This window comes from Mauremys reevesii, linkage group 15 (genome assembly GCF_016161935.1).
Source record: "Mauremys reevesii isolate NIE-2019 linkage group 15, ASM1616193v1, whole genome shotgun sequence".
Classification (NCBI taxonomy): Eukaryota; Metazoa; Chordata; order Testudines; family Geoemydidae; genus Mauremys; species Mauremys reevesii.
The window spans coordinates 12867215-12883070 of NC_052637.1; the positions used below are offsets into that span (position 1 = coordinate 12867215).

Consider the following 15856-nt stretch of genomic DNA (forward strand, 5'->3'; position numbering starts at 1 on the left):
TCCAGGACTAGCTGCTCCAAGAAGTAGTCATTAATGGTGTCTAGAACTTTTATCTCTGCATCTCATCCTGAAGTGACATGTACCCAGTCCATATGGCGATAATTGAAATCCCTCATTATTATTGCATTTTCTGCCTTTGTAGCCTGTCTAATCTTCCTGAGTATTTCACAGTCGCTGTCCTCATCCTGGTCAGGTGGTTGGTAGTATATTTCGAATGTTATGCTCTGTTATACTGTCTCAAAGCCGATGCAAAAGGCATCCTAATCTCAAAGGAAATCTCCCATTTTCCCACATGCTGTTTCTGTCCATGTGTGAAGAGCCCAAGTGAATGGGAAATATGTGTAAGCCCCTTTAACAATATGTAACTCTGTCATACCCCTTTCCATCTGTGGACCTCAAAGCACATTGCAAAGGATTTTGAGTATTATTATTCCCATTTCATAGACTAAAAAACTGAGGCACAGAGGAGGGAAGTGATTCCCAAATGGTCAAGCCTTGGCATAGCTAGGAAATAGCACTCCAAAGTCCTCTGTCAAAATGCACTCTCCTGGACAGTAGACCATGCACTCTGAGACTTGAATCTATTAACTTAATATGGAGCAGCTGGCAAAGATGATGAGAATCAAAACCGGTAATCCAATGCTCTTCAGCCTTTCTCAGTGCTCACGTTCCACTGTTGTACCACAGAGTTGGTGTCACCGCAGTTCTATAGATCTGCAGCTATGCAGAAAGCTGGATGTCATTATGTCCCTACAGATGTCACTGAAAGGCCTGAAATGTAGTGGCACCTGCTGCCGTACTAGGGTCCACATCATCTGAACATCCTCCAGCCCTGTCTATGAAGCTGCCCAAGGATTTGAGAGTTGCCACCTGCCTTATGTCCCGCTCAGACAGTTTAATACTGAGCTGCTTGTAATCTGGAGCTGGATGATAATGGCCTACGACTTCGTTTTCTCCAGATTAATGACCAGATCAATGCATGCTACTTTTTGTTCAATCAGATCAGCTGTCAGCTGCAGCAGCTCACCAACATGAGCCAACAAGACAAAGTCAACAGCATCTTTGAGATCTCCAAGAATCATGATGTTCAGTTCAACACCCCTGACAGCTGCCTCCTCATATTTATCCCTCAACCAGTCGATGCTGATGTTGAAAAGTGATGGGGAGAGAATGCAACATGGCCTAACTCCCGTGGAGATAGGAAACCCCATGCCATATACCAGCCATTGACTCAAACACAGCTTTCCGTTCCATTATAGAGCTTTCCAGGGACGCCAAGTCGCTGCCTCATCAAATTCCAGAAACTTGCCTGATTCACTGAATCAAAAGGTTTACGGAAGTCTATAAAAAGTGCTGCGTATGGCTGATTAAATTCAGCCATCTTTTCATACGGATGTCTCAAAGGGTAAAGATCTGGTCAACGATGGAATGACCAGTTGTAAAGTCATACTGAGGATCCTGATCTTTGCCATGAAAGTCATCTTTGATTTGAGACATTAACACAGAAGTGAAGACTTTGCTTGGGATTGACAGTGGCGTAATACCTCGATATCATTGCTATATTCAGCCTTATCATGCTTTTCAGACAGAGGCAGAATACGCCCTGGGACGCTGGCAGACCAAGTGCCAACTCATGCCAAGGCCCCTAGGCCTCACTGAACACTGACAAATACACAGCTGGAAACCAGTCTGGCTCACCTGTGTGTTGGTATTGTTAAAAGAAATATAAGATTTATAAAAATGTTTAGACTTTACAGAATGTTTGTAAGATGCTGCCAGCATTAATCTCGCTTATAATGTCTGTATGCCATGTTTTAAGGTAATATTTAGGTGTTTGCTCTGAAACTGGAAACCCCCCTCCCCAGTCAGAAGAGAATCATTACCAAGTGTGAAATATTATCTCCAGTCCAACAAAAGCAAGCCCATAGATACCAGAAGAACCATCGTGGAACATCAGAGGATAATACACTGTGATAATTTTCCACACACACACACACTCCACCCCTAACACACATGATGAGGCCTCATCCCATTAGCTCGAGAGAAGGGAATAAAAAATCCCTGACAAGAAGAAACTGTAAGTCTGTGCTGCTTGGCCTTTGGGAAAGCAAGATTTCTAAGCATAAGCAAGGGATCCCCAGCTGCTTAGCCAGGATTAGCCCTAAAGGACACACAGAGCTTGTATATTACAGCAGATTCCATCATCTTTTGAAACCTAAGACTGTAAATCATTTGTGTGTGTGTTTACCAGCGTTAACCTTGTAAATAACTCCCTTGTTTCTTTTTCTTAGCTAATAAATCCTTAGATAGTTTACTATAGGATTGGCTACAAGCATTATCTTTTGTATAAGATCAAAAGTGCAATTGACCTGGGGAAAGTGACTGGTCCTTTCAGACTGGGAATAACCTAAATATTGTGATTTTTGATGTAAGGAGCTATCTATCGCAAAGGCAGCCTTACCTGGTGGCAAGACAGACTGGAGTGCCCAAGGGGACTGCCTGTGACTCCATGTTAAGGCTGTTGTAGTTCTTGCAGAGTTCCCACTTGATATTTAGTTGGTGAAAGCCAAATCTAGAACTCACAGCCAATGTGGGGGTTGTGACCTGCTTCTGAACAGTCTGCCCTGAGGTTGGTACCTGTGCTCTTCAGCCACTTCAGGCAACCTGACAGCCCTTCCTCCCCGGTCATTGGGAATGGCATGAGTGAGCCAGGTGCTACTGAAAAGCCTGTTCTGCCATAGTGTGACAATACTCTCGCCTGTCTTCAGCAACTCAGGGGCTGGAAAAAGGTGTGAAGTGACCGTTACACTTTAAAAGCGTGGTATTCTGTTAGGGGAGTAGGATCAGTGTTTGAACATCGGGTCAGGGCAGGGAGCACCTCCCCACTTCACTGACACGGTAGAGAGAGAGTGCGTGGTGTGGGTATTTTAGGATATTGCACAAATAGGGCAGAATTAAGGTTGTGTGGGCATTTATCTTCTGTCTGTATTTCCTGGTTCTCAGAAGTCAGAGTTTTGCTGAACTCAGCCTTTGGGAAGGGCCCGAGCTATCACCAGGCACCTTAACTCTGTGTTAACAAAGGTTTTTTGTGACATTTTATTTCCTAGTTTTTTAAACAGAAGGAGCAATGTTTGTTGGTGGGAGTTACTGGCCGTTTAGACAACTTTCATTCTCACCTAGGTTGGCAGTTGATGCGCTACTGTGACTCGGTAATAATCAAAAGACCAAGTTTTTATAATGTGCATTTCATCAGCAGCTCTCCAAGAGCTTGACATCATTATCTCCATTTTACAGATGTGAAACTGAGACATAGAGCGGTGATGTGACTTGCCCCCGTGGTCATTCAACAAGCCAGTGGCAGAGCTGGGAATAGTCCAAATCCAGTGGCTTCTCCACTGCGCCACACAATTTCTCTGTGATTCCACAGTGCTCCTCCCCACTCCTCTGCATGTTTTGTTATAGTTTCTTTCTTGTCCTACCCTCGGGGCATGTGGAGGACAATGGATTATCATCCTCTTCTAACAACCTGGTACATCTCTGAAGACTGTTATCACGTCCCCCGTCACCCTTCTCTTGTCTAGATTAAACATGCCCAATTCTTTCTACCTTTCCTCACAAGTCAGGTTTTCTAAACCTCGTTATCATTTTTGTTGCTCTCCTGTGGACTGTGTCTAATTTTTCCCCATCCCTCTTAAAGTCTGGACACACTACTCCAGCTGAGGCCTCACCAGTGCCGAGTATAGCAGAACAATTACCTCCCAGGTCTTACATACAACACACCTGTCAATTCACCCTGGAATGGGCAAGCTAGACCAGACCGTCAGCAAAGAATAATTTCCATGCGCCAAATCCTAAGGAATTCATTCTTCTCTAACTCAGGCCATGTCTACAGACAAAATTAAGTCGACCTAACTCACGTCAGCAGACAGTCGCCACAGTAATTATATCGCTCGTGCGTGTCTGCACTTTGCTCCTTGTGTCGGCGGTGCGTGACCTCACCAGGAGCACTCGTGCCGATTGCACTGACAGTGTGGGGCATCGTGGGAAGGCTCCTGAAAGCCAATAACAGTCGACATAAGCAAAACAGTGTCTACATTGACACTTACTACATCAAACTTGACTCTACGCCGCTCGTGGATGTGGGGTTATTAAGTCGGCATAGTGGGGCAGTTACATCAGTGGGAGCGAAATTTAAATGTAAACGCTTCCATAGTTAGGTCGACATAAGATGTCTTGAGTCAGCCTAACACTGTAGTGTAGACCAGGCCTCAGTAGTCAATGGCCATAATGTTTACATTGTCTTGACAAGCACCATAGCATTGAATTCCCTCCTGAGGGCACTTTCAAAGCAGTGATAATTATCAGCAGCCTCAGCGGAGATCCCAAGAGCTGTCTGAGCCAATGTGAGGCTGCTTTCCCCTATAAACCCTAGAAGGCTCCAGAGCAGGAGGTATGGAGGCCCCTTGTAATATACACGGGTGTGTGCATCCGGCAAGAAATCAAGAGCTGGCCCAGTACAGCAGTGGAAGGTAGGTGTCTTTGCAGAGCGAATAAGGGCTTGTCCATACAGGGGGGGCGGGGTGCACCACAGCAGGGTGTTAATTCTAAAGTGCCCAAATGTGTTGTGCACAAAGGAACTTTCTGTGGGCGCCAGCAAGAGTCTACACGAGCCAGTTCACATGCCAGATGTTGGTGCCCTTTAGAAATCCCGTTGCTCTTGAGTGCACTACCCCACCCGGTAGACTCTGAGAGCAGGAGAAATCAGAGGGAAATCAGATCCCCACACCCACTCAGCATCGACACACAGGTCACCACTTCTTGCTGAGGATTAAAGGTAAAACTGAACCTTCCTGGGGTTTGTCCACACAAGGAGTCAGTGCGTGGCAAACTGGGGTGGAAATCTACAGTGCGGTAGGTTGCTGTGCAGTAAGGGGCTGCGCGGATCCAGCTATCACACACTAAAAGTCCCCTGGTGGATTTTGTCCTAGTGCTGTTTGAAATGGGGGTAGGTCAATACGCACTAGGGAATGTTTAGTGCACTGGAGCAGGGTCCACACAGCGTGTTAGTGCGTGGCAGGCTAGTGCTCTGGAGGTTCACACCCAGCTCGCCATGATCTAACTCTCCCTTTAGACAAGCCCTTGGTCAGATCCTGTGGTTCTCACGTAGGGAGGAAATGGTGCGGTAGTGGGAAGGAGCACAGCCGGAGCTGTTTCTCAGGCGCATGCCGTAGTTGTGCATATCCTGCTCCCTCTCATTTCCTATTCTGCCCTTGATAGGTCTCATCCCCTACCCCTAACAGGGCTGAACTGCGACACTGCAGAGCGTGGTGGGAGCATTGAGTTCCAGCTGTTCTGTTGGACCCGGGATGCTGCACAAAATCCAGGCCCAAACACTCTCACTCTTCAGCTGGGCTGCAGAGTGCACCTGGGGTAGAGTGTGTCTCAGGATGCCAAGGAGGGGAGGAGAGGGACCGGGGTCTGTATGTGCCTGCTCGGGGCATTCCCTTTGTGCACGGGGCAGGGCACTGGGCAGAGGGAGTTTCCCAGCTGCGCTTCTAGTCAAGTTCCTGCTCTCAGTGTCTCAGGCATTAGGATGAAGAGAGCATGCTCACACCCTGCTCTGCTGGTGCTCACATGCAGGATCCTGAGCTGCACCTGCTGACTCAGAGCTGGGGGAAGAGAGGAGAGAGCATCTCTTCTTTTCCCATTTAATTCTCAGATAGTACAATTTTGCTGGGTCTGTAAGCAGCACACTTCCATTGTTCTGGGTATTTGGGAATATTCACTGGGTGAAGGCCAATTAAGGACCTTAGACCATGCAGTGTACTACTAGGAAAACAACTGAACTACAAAGGCTCTGTCTGTCTGCCTGTCTGTCTGACAACTCAGAATTTACAGCTCCTGGCTCTGACCTCACCTGGGCAGCTGTAAAATGGGAGGATCTCTGGCAAAAGTTAATATTGCAAAAAACAGTTTGGGAGATCAGAGTTAGAGCTCGTGGATTTATTCATGTGAGGAAAGGCTGTGAGATCATTCTTGTTAAAGCCATTCCTTTACTCTCCCTTAGCGCCGCTGACCATTTTTAGTGTGGGCTAAAACTTGCCAGCATCCTTTGAGGAACAGCAGATCCTTTGTGGCTCTGCATAGCTTGAATTAAAGTCCTGATTCAGCAAAGCCGTCAGGACCAGATTTTTAAATCTATTTAGGGGTTGCTGAGCTCAGTGTTGCAACAACACCCAACTGAATGAGGAGCGCAAATTCCATTTTCAATAGGGATTTAGGCATGGAGGAATCTAAATCCCATTGGCTGTCAATAGACTGTAAAGTCCTCATTGCCTAAATCTGGGAAAATGAGATTTAGGCTTGGGCATTGTGATGCTCTGTGCTGCAGCACCTAAATAGCTTTAAAAATCTGGTCTTGAGGCACATTGCTTGCCTAAGTATTTTGAAAATCCCACTAGGCACCTATCTGCAAATTCGGGTGCATAAATGTCTCTGGATATCTGTCCTTCTGCACTTGCTTAAGCTGATGGGATGTTTCTGCCTTTGAAAGTCCCGTCTCTGAGTTTTAGTATTTTTCTTTGTACCTAGATGCACCTCATAGACAAAGCAGAAGAGGACAATCGAACGATCATCACAGAATTCATCCTCCTGGGATTCGGGAATCTCCCTGAACTGCAACTACTTCTCTTCCTGGTTTTCCTGGTGATCTACATTGTGACCATGTCTGGGAACATCCTCATCATTGCGCTAGTTGTGACTGATCAGCACCTTCACACCCCCATGTACTTCTTCCTGGGGAACTTGTCCTGCCTGGAGACCTGCTACACCTCAACCATCCTGCCCAGGTTACTGGTCAGTCTCCTGACTGGAGACAGAACCATTTCTGTCAGTGGCTGCTTTGCACAGTTTTATTGTTTTGGTTGTTTGGTAACTACAGAATGCTATCTCCTGGCAGCAATGTCTTATGATCGGTATTTAGCGATATGCAAACCCCTGCGTTATGCAGCCCTGATGAATGGCAGGTTGTGCCTCCAGCTAGCAGTGGGGTCTTGGATAAGTGGATTTCTAATTTGTGTAATAATGACGTGTTTTATGTCACAATTAACATTCTGTGGCCCCAATGAAATTGACCATTTCTTTTGTGATTTTTCTCCAATGCTAAAGCTCTCCTGCAGTGACACCAGCATGATCACACTGGTTAGTGTAATACTCACCTCCCTAGACTCACCTTGCTCATTTCTATTAACTGTGACATCCTATATTTGTATCATTGCTGCTATGCTGAGAATCCCTTCCACTACCGGGAGGCAAAAGGCCTTTTCCACCTGCTCCTCTCACCTCATTGTGGTTACAATTTTCTATGGGACCCTAATGACTGTGTATCTGCTACCAAAAACCAATACACTGAAAGCCCTGAACAAAGTGTTCTCTGTCTTCTACACAGTCCTGACTCCCATGCTCAACCCCCTCATCTACAGCCTGCGAAACAAAGAGGTGAAGGAGGCCCTGAGAAAAGTCATCCGGTAATATATGTTGCTCAAATGAATTCAGATGGAGTCACTGATCTGTGAAGGAATCTATCTGGCTTAACGAGCAAGAAAGTTTACATCTAGTGGGGTCCAAGCTCATACCAATGGGAACTGCTCCGGGGAATGTGAGGACATGCTACACTTGGGTTGATGACATTCCCATTTGTGGCTAAAGCTGATACTTGCTACTGCCTTAATTGGAAACCCGACTGTGCTCTACACTCCACATGGAGACAGTTAAGATTTCTGATACGTGTTTCATCTATTCCTCTGCTCTCTCTGAGTTCAGAAAATGCCACATTCTACTTGGCACTGGCCTCAGATCCTTGTGGGTGGAATTAGTTGGTTCAAATATTTTCTCTCTCCTTGATGTCCTGGATTCCCAAAATCTCCATAACTTTATATCTGGGAAGATTGTACTGGTCTTCCCATTTGTTGTACTGCATGCCATCTTGCAATGGGTAGAAGGGGTGTGCCTATACTGCAATGTAAGCCTAGGGTCTGTGGGACTTGAACCCATAGGCTCAGTGAGTGTAAACCTAGGCTTGAGAGTCCACACTGATTATTAACACTAGGTTTAGAATTTCTGGATCTGGGCCTCACACCAGTGCTCAGGCATCTACGCTCTGCTATGCAGACTTATCTCAAACTAGCCTGTGCCAGGTCTTCAGCTGGCTAATGAGAGAGCCTCTCCACCCCCCAGGATACTTGAAAGAAACTAGAACGAAGGACATTGACTTCAAGGGATGTGAGCGATTGCTGGACCTAGGCTAAAAGGAGATTAGTCTGTAAAAGGGAGCATTCTGGAACTGGTGAGGATCTTATCTGTATTCAGTTTGATTAGACATAGATTTGCGCATTTTATTTTATTTCGCTTGGTGACTCGGGAGAGCCGCTGATGCCCCTGTGTAGACCAGTGCTTCTGCAGCAGGACCACAAGCACAGACTGGTGGGATCCCAACATCATGCAGACCTGGGGTGACCAGAACTTGCTCATGAGGAAAGCTACATTTCCGGAGCCTTGTTAGCAACTTGCCCGGACACTTCAGCACCACGACACATACGTGAGGGAAGCCATTCCTGTTCAAAAGTAGGTTGCTATACCCCAGTGTCCTACAGGTCTAATGCTAACCAGTTTGCGGTTGTAAAGTTAACTGGAAGGTGAAGCAGTGGCTGAGGTTTCTGAGGCAGTCAGGTGTGTGGTTTAGCCAAAGGTGGGGGCTTAAACAATATACCCAAAGTAAGTGCTGGCTTGGAGAGAATGGGGTTTCCCCACTGCACTGGGGCCATGATTGTATGTACTCAAGGAGCCACAGTACAGACACTGCAAAAGGTACTACTCCATGGGTATGTGGCCCTTGTGGACCACAGAGGCAAAGTTATGGACACCAACGTGGGTTGCCCTGGAAAAATTATTGATGCCAAGGTTTTCCATCAGTCGGGTGTCTACCTTCATGGACAGGCCGGAACACTATTCCAAATGACAATGTCATAAATGGAATTACTGTTTCCATGGTTATTCTAGGGGATTCCATGTACCCCCTTTTGCCTGGGCATATGAAACCGTATCCTGATCAGAGGCCATGGCAAAAGAAGGATTAATTATATTCCCCACAGGTATAGAATGGTGGTTGAATGTGCATTTGTCAGACTGAAATCCTCAAGCCTGAGTGCGAGTTTGGGCTTACATTGCAGTGTACACATTTCCTAAGACCCAGTGCATCAGAACCAAAGCAGATTAGTGGCTATCAAAATAAAATAAATGATGTGAATGATTTGTGTTGACACAACCTCTTTGCTACAGCAACAACAACAACAACATCAATGTCAAACAAAAAAGCAGCAGGTAGGCATGGAGGAAATGCTACTCATGACACATGCCAGCTCCTTTCATCCTGAAGCACATTGGGTAAAATTTCCAAAAGTGTCTAGCTGACTTAGAAGCATAAATCTCATTGACTTTCTATGAGACAGAGATTCCCTCATAGAATCATAGAATCTTAGATTCATAGAATCTCAGGGTTGGAAGGGACCTCAGGAGGTCATCTAGTCCAACCCCCTGCTCAAAGCAGGACCAATCCCCAACTAAATCATCCATGCACTAGCTGGGTACACAGGAAAAGCCCCGGGAACTTTTGAATTTCATTTCCTGTTTGGTCAGGGTGGTGAACTCAGCAGCACTCAGCAGCACAGGTGATCATGCAGTCCCTCCAGAATTGTAAAGCGTAGGATGTTTCTACTCTCCCCCTATCATCTCTGTTCCTGAGGTTATCGCAGATTAGAAGGCGAAAAAAATGCACTAGCGATTACATGTTTTCCGAGCTCCTGCAGTCCTCCCGCACTGATAGGGCACAGCTTAATGCATGGAGGCATTCAGTGGCAGAGGTCAGGAAAGAATTATGTGAGCACAAGGAGCGGAGGCAGGACCTGATGCTGAGGCTAATGGGGGAGCAAATGGACATGATGAAACATCTGTTAGAGCTGCAGGAAAGCCAACAAGAGCACAGACTCCCTGCTGCATCCACTGTATAACTGCCTACCCTCCTCCCCATGTTCCATAGCCTCCTCACCCAGACGCCCAAGAATGCAGGGAGGGCGAGAGGCTCTAGGCACCCATCCACTCCACTCCAGGGGATGGTCCAAGCAACAGACGGCTGTCATTCAAACAGTTTGTATTTTAGTGTGACTACAATAAGCAATGTGGCCTTGTCCTTCCCTCCTCCCCACCCCACCTGGGCTACCTTGTCCATTATCTCATTTTTTTTTTAATTAATAAAGAAAGAATGCATGGTTTAAAAACAATACTTACTTTATTTCGAGGGCGGGGGAGTTGGCTTACAGGGAATTAAAATTAACAAAGGAGATGGGTTTGCATCAAGGAGAAACACAAACAAGTGTCACACCAAAGCCTGGCCAGTCATGAAACTGGTTTCCAAAGCCTCTCTCATGCTCAGCATGCCTTGCTGTGCTCTTCTAATTGCACTGGTGTCTGGCTCCTCAAAATCGGATGCCAGGCAATTTGCCTCAAGCTCCCACCCCACCATAAATGTCTCCCCCTTACTCACACAGATATTGTGGAGCACACAGCAAGCAGCAATAACAATGGGAATGTTGGTTGTGCTGAGGTCTGACCTAGTCAGCAAGCAGCACCAGCGAGCTTTTAAACATCCAAAGGTACATTCTACCACCATTCTGCACTTGCTCAGCCTATAGTTCATAGATTCATAGATTCTAGGGCTGGAAGGGACCTTGAAAGGCCACCAAGTCCAGTCCCCTGCCCTCATGGCAGGGCCAAATACTGTCTAGACCATCCCTGATAGACATTTATCTAACCCACTCTTAACTGCTTCGTACTATTGTCCAGGCTTCATGATCCATGGGAGCAAGGGGCAGGCTGGGGTAGGTGCAACCGCGCGGTGCTGCCTCTGGGGGAGCAGCTGAGGCAGAAGCCTCCAGCTCGCACGATATTCCAGGCAGGCAGCAGCGGTGAAAGGGAGCTGAGAGGGCTCTGTGCTTGCCGTGTTATGGCATCTGCATGGGTATTCCAGGAAAAAAGGCATGAAACGATTGTCTGCAATTGCTTTCATGTATCATGCGACGTACCCAAAACCACCCGCAACAATATTTTTGCCCCATCAGGCATTTGGAGTTTAACCCAGAATTCTCAGTGAAGCGCTCCATAAGTCTATGATAGCCATGGTAGTGAGGATGCACTCCGCCAACTTAATGCCCTTAACGGGGACATACACAATCGACTTCTATAAAATTGACCTAATTTTGTAGTGTAGACATACCCAGAGAGAGGCATCAGCCAATCACCCCAGCCTTGCACCCTAGAAATATACCGTCTTACACTGCTCAAGACTCCCTTGGACAGTGCAACCTCATTAATTAGTTTGCCATGCCAACAATTAAAAGTAGACGTGCAACAGCCCTTGTTAAGCCGAGCTGACATTTCCCCAAGCACTTCAACCAGAAACACAGGGATTTAGGTAAAATATAAAACAGATTTGTTAACTACACAAAGATAGATTTTAAGTGATTATAAGAAGCAGGCATAGAGATCAGAGTTGGTTAGATAAGTAATAAAAATAAAATTGCAGTCTAAATTCGACAAATGAAGCAAGATTTCAATCAAACAGTTTCTCACCCTAATAGATGTAACAGGTAGCTCAGAGTTCTCTATACACAGGTTGGAATCCATTCCCAGCCTGGGACCAGTCTTCCCAGGTTCAAAGTCTTTGTCTTCCAGACGATCTTCCAGGTGTTGAAATGGTGGAGGAGAGAGACCAAGTGGTGATGTTATTGACCCTCCTTATACTTTCTCTCCTTGCTGTGATGTGAGGTCAGGCAGTACCCATTGCGTACGTGCTCTCAGTGGAGTCTCTGGGAGAGAGGATTCTTCTTGATGGGACATCAACGCCTGTCTGGCCAGCGATGGTTGCCCCTTTGTTTTTACAGAAAGGCCAGCTGTGGCCATCTCCCAACCTCACTATATTTCAGTAACACATTTAGCAATACTTCATAACATCAAATACAATTATAGTACCCACAATTCAATAGGATATTATTGTTCAGCAGATCAAGACTTCTCAAATGATACCTCCCAAGGCATATTTTGTACCAAACACACCATAGCCATATCTCAGTAGTCAATATTGGGGTCTAGGGTGCTATTTTGAGGTACAGAGGGTCACACCTTGTCTTTGTAATATTCTGGGATGAACACAGCCACAACAACAGTTCATAACTTTTTTTATTATTTATTTTTACAGTTTCCATCTGAAGGTTTTCAGATGTCAGTTTCCAAAAAGCAATTTTTTTTCATTTTTCAGGTTTCAGTTATTTTGATGAAAAGTCAAAACCTTCTCTCCCTTCCTCCCCCTGCAAAATTCCAACCATCTGTATCTCTCTTATATATATGTGTGTGTGTGTGTGTGTTTGTGTGTGTGTGTGTGCACGCACACACATCTCTTGTATACTGCATTTCTGTATCAGGGCCCACTTAAACCCTCCTTCTTTCACAATAGAAACCAGACTGATTGATCCTCATTTCATTCAACTAGTCTGCATTCTTTGGGAGGGCCAGATATTTCCTGACAGCTTTTCTCAGGGCCTCCTTGACCTCTCTGTTTCTCAGGCTGTAGACAAGGGGATTGGCCAGGGGAGTCAGGACTGTGTAGCAGACAGAGAAAACTTTGTTCAGGGCTCTCAGGTTGCTGGATTTTGGTAGCATGTAGACAATCATTATGGTCCCATAGAAAAGTGTTACCACAATGAGGTGAGAGGAGCAGGTGGAAAAGGCCCTTTGCCTCCCGGTGGTGGAAGGGATTCTCAGGATGGTGCTAACGATACAGACATAGGATGTCAAGGTTAATAGAAATGGGGAAACTGCATCTGGGAAGGAAAATATATGAAGAACCAGCATCATCTGGCTGGTGTCACTGCAGGAGAGCTTTAGCATTGGGGTGAAATCACAAAAGAAATGGTCCATTTCATTGGGGCCACAGAAAATTAATTGTGACATAAAACACATCGTTATTGTACAAGGTAGAAATCCAATTATCCAACACCCAGCTGCTAGTTGAAGGCACAACTTGCCATTCATACATGTTCCATAGTGCAGTGGTTTACATATGGCTAAATATCGGTCATAAGACATCGCTGCCAGGAGATAACACTCTGTAGTTGCTAGAAAACAAAAGAAAAAAAACTGTGTCATGCAGCCCCCCACAGAAATGGTTCTGTCGCCCGTCAGGAAACTGGTCAGCATCCTGGGCAGGACGGCAGAAGTGTAGCAGGTCTCCAGGCAGGACAAGTTCCCCAGGAAGAAGTACATGGGGGTGTGAAGTTGCTGATCAGTCACAACTAGAGCAATGATGAGGATGTTCCCGGCCATGGTCACAATGTAGATCACTAGGAAAACCAGGAAGAGAAGGATCTGCAGTTCTGGGAGATCCCCAAACCCCAGGAGAATGAATTCTGTTATATCTGTTTGATTTTCCACATCTCCTTTCTCCATGAGCTGCATCCTGTGATAGTGAAAAGTAATGAACATCAAAAGATTTGGCGGTACCATGAAATTAGATAGATTTCCATCTTTTGATCCTGTCAGGGTTCCCTCCCCACTCTAAGCTCTAGTGACCAGACCCTTGGGTTTTTAGTGTCCTAAAAACCCAATCAGATTCTTAAAAACAAAACTTTATTATAATGAAAAAAGTAAAAGAAGCACCTCTGTAAAATCAGGATGGAAGGTAATTTACAGAGCAATCAGATTCAAAACATGGTGGATTCCCCTCTAGGCAAAACTTTAAAGTTACAAAAACAGGGAAAAACCTCTCTCTTAGCACAGGGAAAATTCACAAGCTAAAACAAAAAAATAATCTAATGCATTTCCTTCCAATTACTTACAATTTATAATCTTAGATGCTAAATGCAGATATGGCTTGAGGAGATGTATTTTCCCTGCCCTGGTTCCTGGCTGTCCCAGAGAGAACAAAGGAACACACAACAAAAACCTTCCCCCACAGATTTGAAAGCATTTTCTCCACTTATTGGTCCTTTTGGTCAGGTGCCAACCAGGTTATCTGAGCTTCTTAACCCTTTACAGGTAAAGGAGGGGTTTTATGCGACCCTTTGCTGTATGTTCATGACAGATCCCATAAGAGTTCTCCCTGCAAACTGAGAGCTGGGTTTATATTTTTTCACAACAGAGAAACTTCTTCACTTCAGAGAAATTCATAGATATTCTCCATACACACCAAAGAGCTGTCACCCAGTTAATTTGCCCCGCTTCTGCCCCATACCCCAACTTTTTTCATTCATTGATTCTTAGATTTAAGACCAAAAGGGACCATTTGGGGATGGAGGTAGGCACAACTGATTAAACGAGCTTCAAACTAGAAACTTGGGGGAGATGCTCATGTAATCTCCATGCCTGATTCTAACATTGAGGGGGAGGAAAATCAAATAAGAAAGGTTACAGCACTGGAGAAAGGAGCCACAGAGGGTAGGAGAATGGACATTAAGAGGAAGGATAGTGCTGATACCAGTCAGACAGGTGATATGGGAAGTAGAATAACTGTACCCAATCAGGCAGGGAATGTGGGCGAAGCCAAGTAGCAACAGTTAAGAGTTTGTACAACAATGCAAGGTGTGACAAAATGGAGGAACTAGAACTACTGGTGCTGGAAGTGAAACCAGGTATTATAGGGATAACAGAAACATGGTGGAATAATAGTCATGACTGGAGACCAGGTATTGATGGGTATGTGCTCTCCAGGAGCAGGGGCAGCTCCAGGCCCCAGCACACCAAGTGCGTGCTTAGGGCAGCATGCGACAGGGGGTGCTGGTACCGCGACTCCGGTGGACCTCCCGCAGGCGTGCCTGCGGGAGGTCCACCAAAGTCGCAGGACCAGCAGACCGTGGGACCAGCGGACCCTCCACAGGCACACCTGCAGGAGGTCCACCGGAGCCGCCTGCCGCCCTCCCGGCGACCGGCAGAGTGCCCCCCGCGGCATGCCGCCGTGCTTGGGGCAGCAAAATGTCTAGAGCCACCCCTGTTCAGGAGAGAAAGAAATAAAGGCAAAGGTGGTGGATCAAGCATTGTATATTAATGATGAGGTAGACTGTAAAGAAATGTGAAGTGATGGAATAGATAAGACAGAGTCTGTTTTGGCCAAAATCACTTTGGGGAAGAAAGCTACCAGAGGTTCTCTCAGGATAATCTTGGAGTTTGCTACAGACCACCAGGATCCGATATGGATAGAGACCTGTTTTTAAAGAAATAAATACTACTGGGAATTGTGTGATTAAGGGAGACTTTGATTTCCCAGATATAGATTGGAGTACAAGTGCTACAAAAAGTAATTTTCCCTCTGCTGATACTCACACCTTCTTGTCAACTATTGGAAACGGGCAACCTTGATTGCATTGGCCTAAAAATGTAATCTCCCCCCCCCCCCCCCCGCCACCCGGTACTCACCTCTTCTTGTCAACTATTGAGAATAGGTCACTTCCACCTTAATTGAATTAGCTCCTTACCACTGACCCCCCACTTGGTAAGGCAACTCATAGAATCATAGAATCATAGATCAGAAGGGACCAATATGATCATCTAGTCTGACCTCCTGCAAGATGCAGGCCACATTAGCCGATCTCCCCACTCCATTAGCAAGCGACCCCTGCCCCATGCTTCGGAGGAAGGCGAAAAACCTCCAGGGCCACAGACAATTTACTCTGGAGGAAAATTCCTTCCCGACCCCAAATATGGCGGTCAGCTGAACCCCGAGCATGCGGGCAAGACTCTCCAGCCAGACCCTCTG

The 15856-nt window shown here is 46.0% G+C and overlaps 1 protein-coding gene across 1 annotated transcript; it reads right to left on the reverse strand.

Annotated features, from left to right (window-relative positions):
• Positions 1-12594: 12594 nt before the first annotated feature.
• On the reverse strand, positions 12595-13563 carry LOC120383453 (olfactory receptor 11A1-like). Its single transcript, XM_039501607.1, has one exon. The coding sequence runs from the start codon at positions 13561-13563 to the stop codon at positions 12595-12597; it is 969 nt and encodes a 322-aa protein (XP_039357541.1).
• Positions 13564-15856: the final 2293 nt, after the last annotated feature.

Coding starts and splice junctions, on each gene's coding strand:
- LOC120383453 (XM_039501607.1), bottom strand. CDS start 13,563: ATGCAGCTCATGGAGAAAGGAGATGTGGAAAATCAAACAGATATAACA.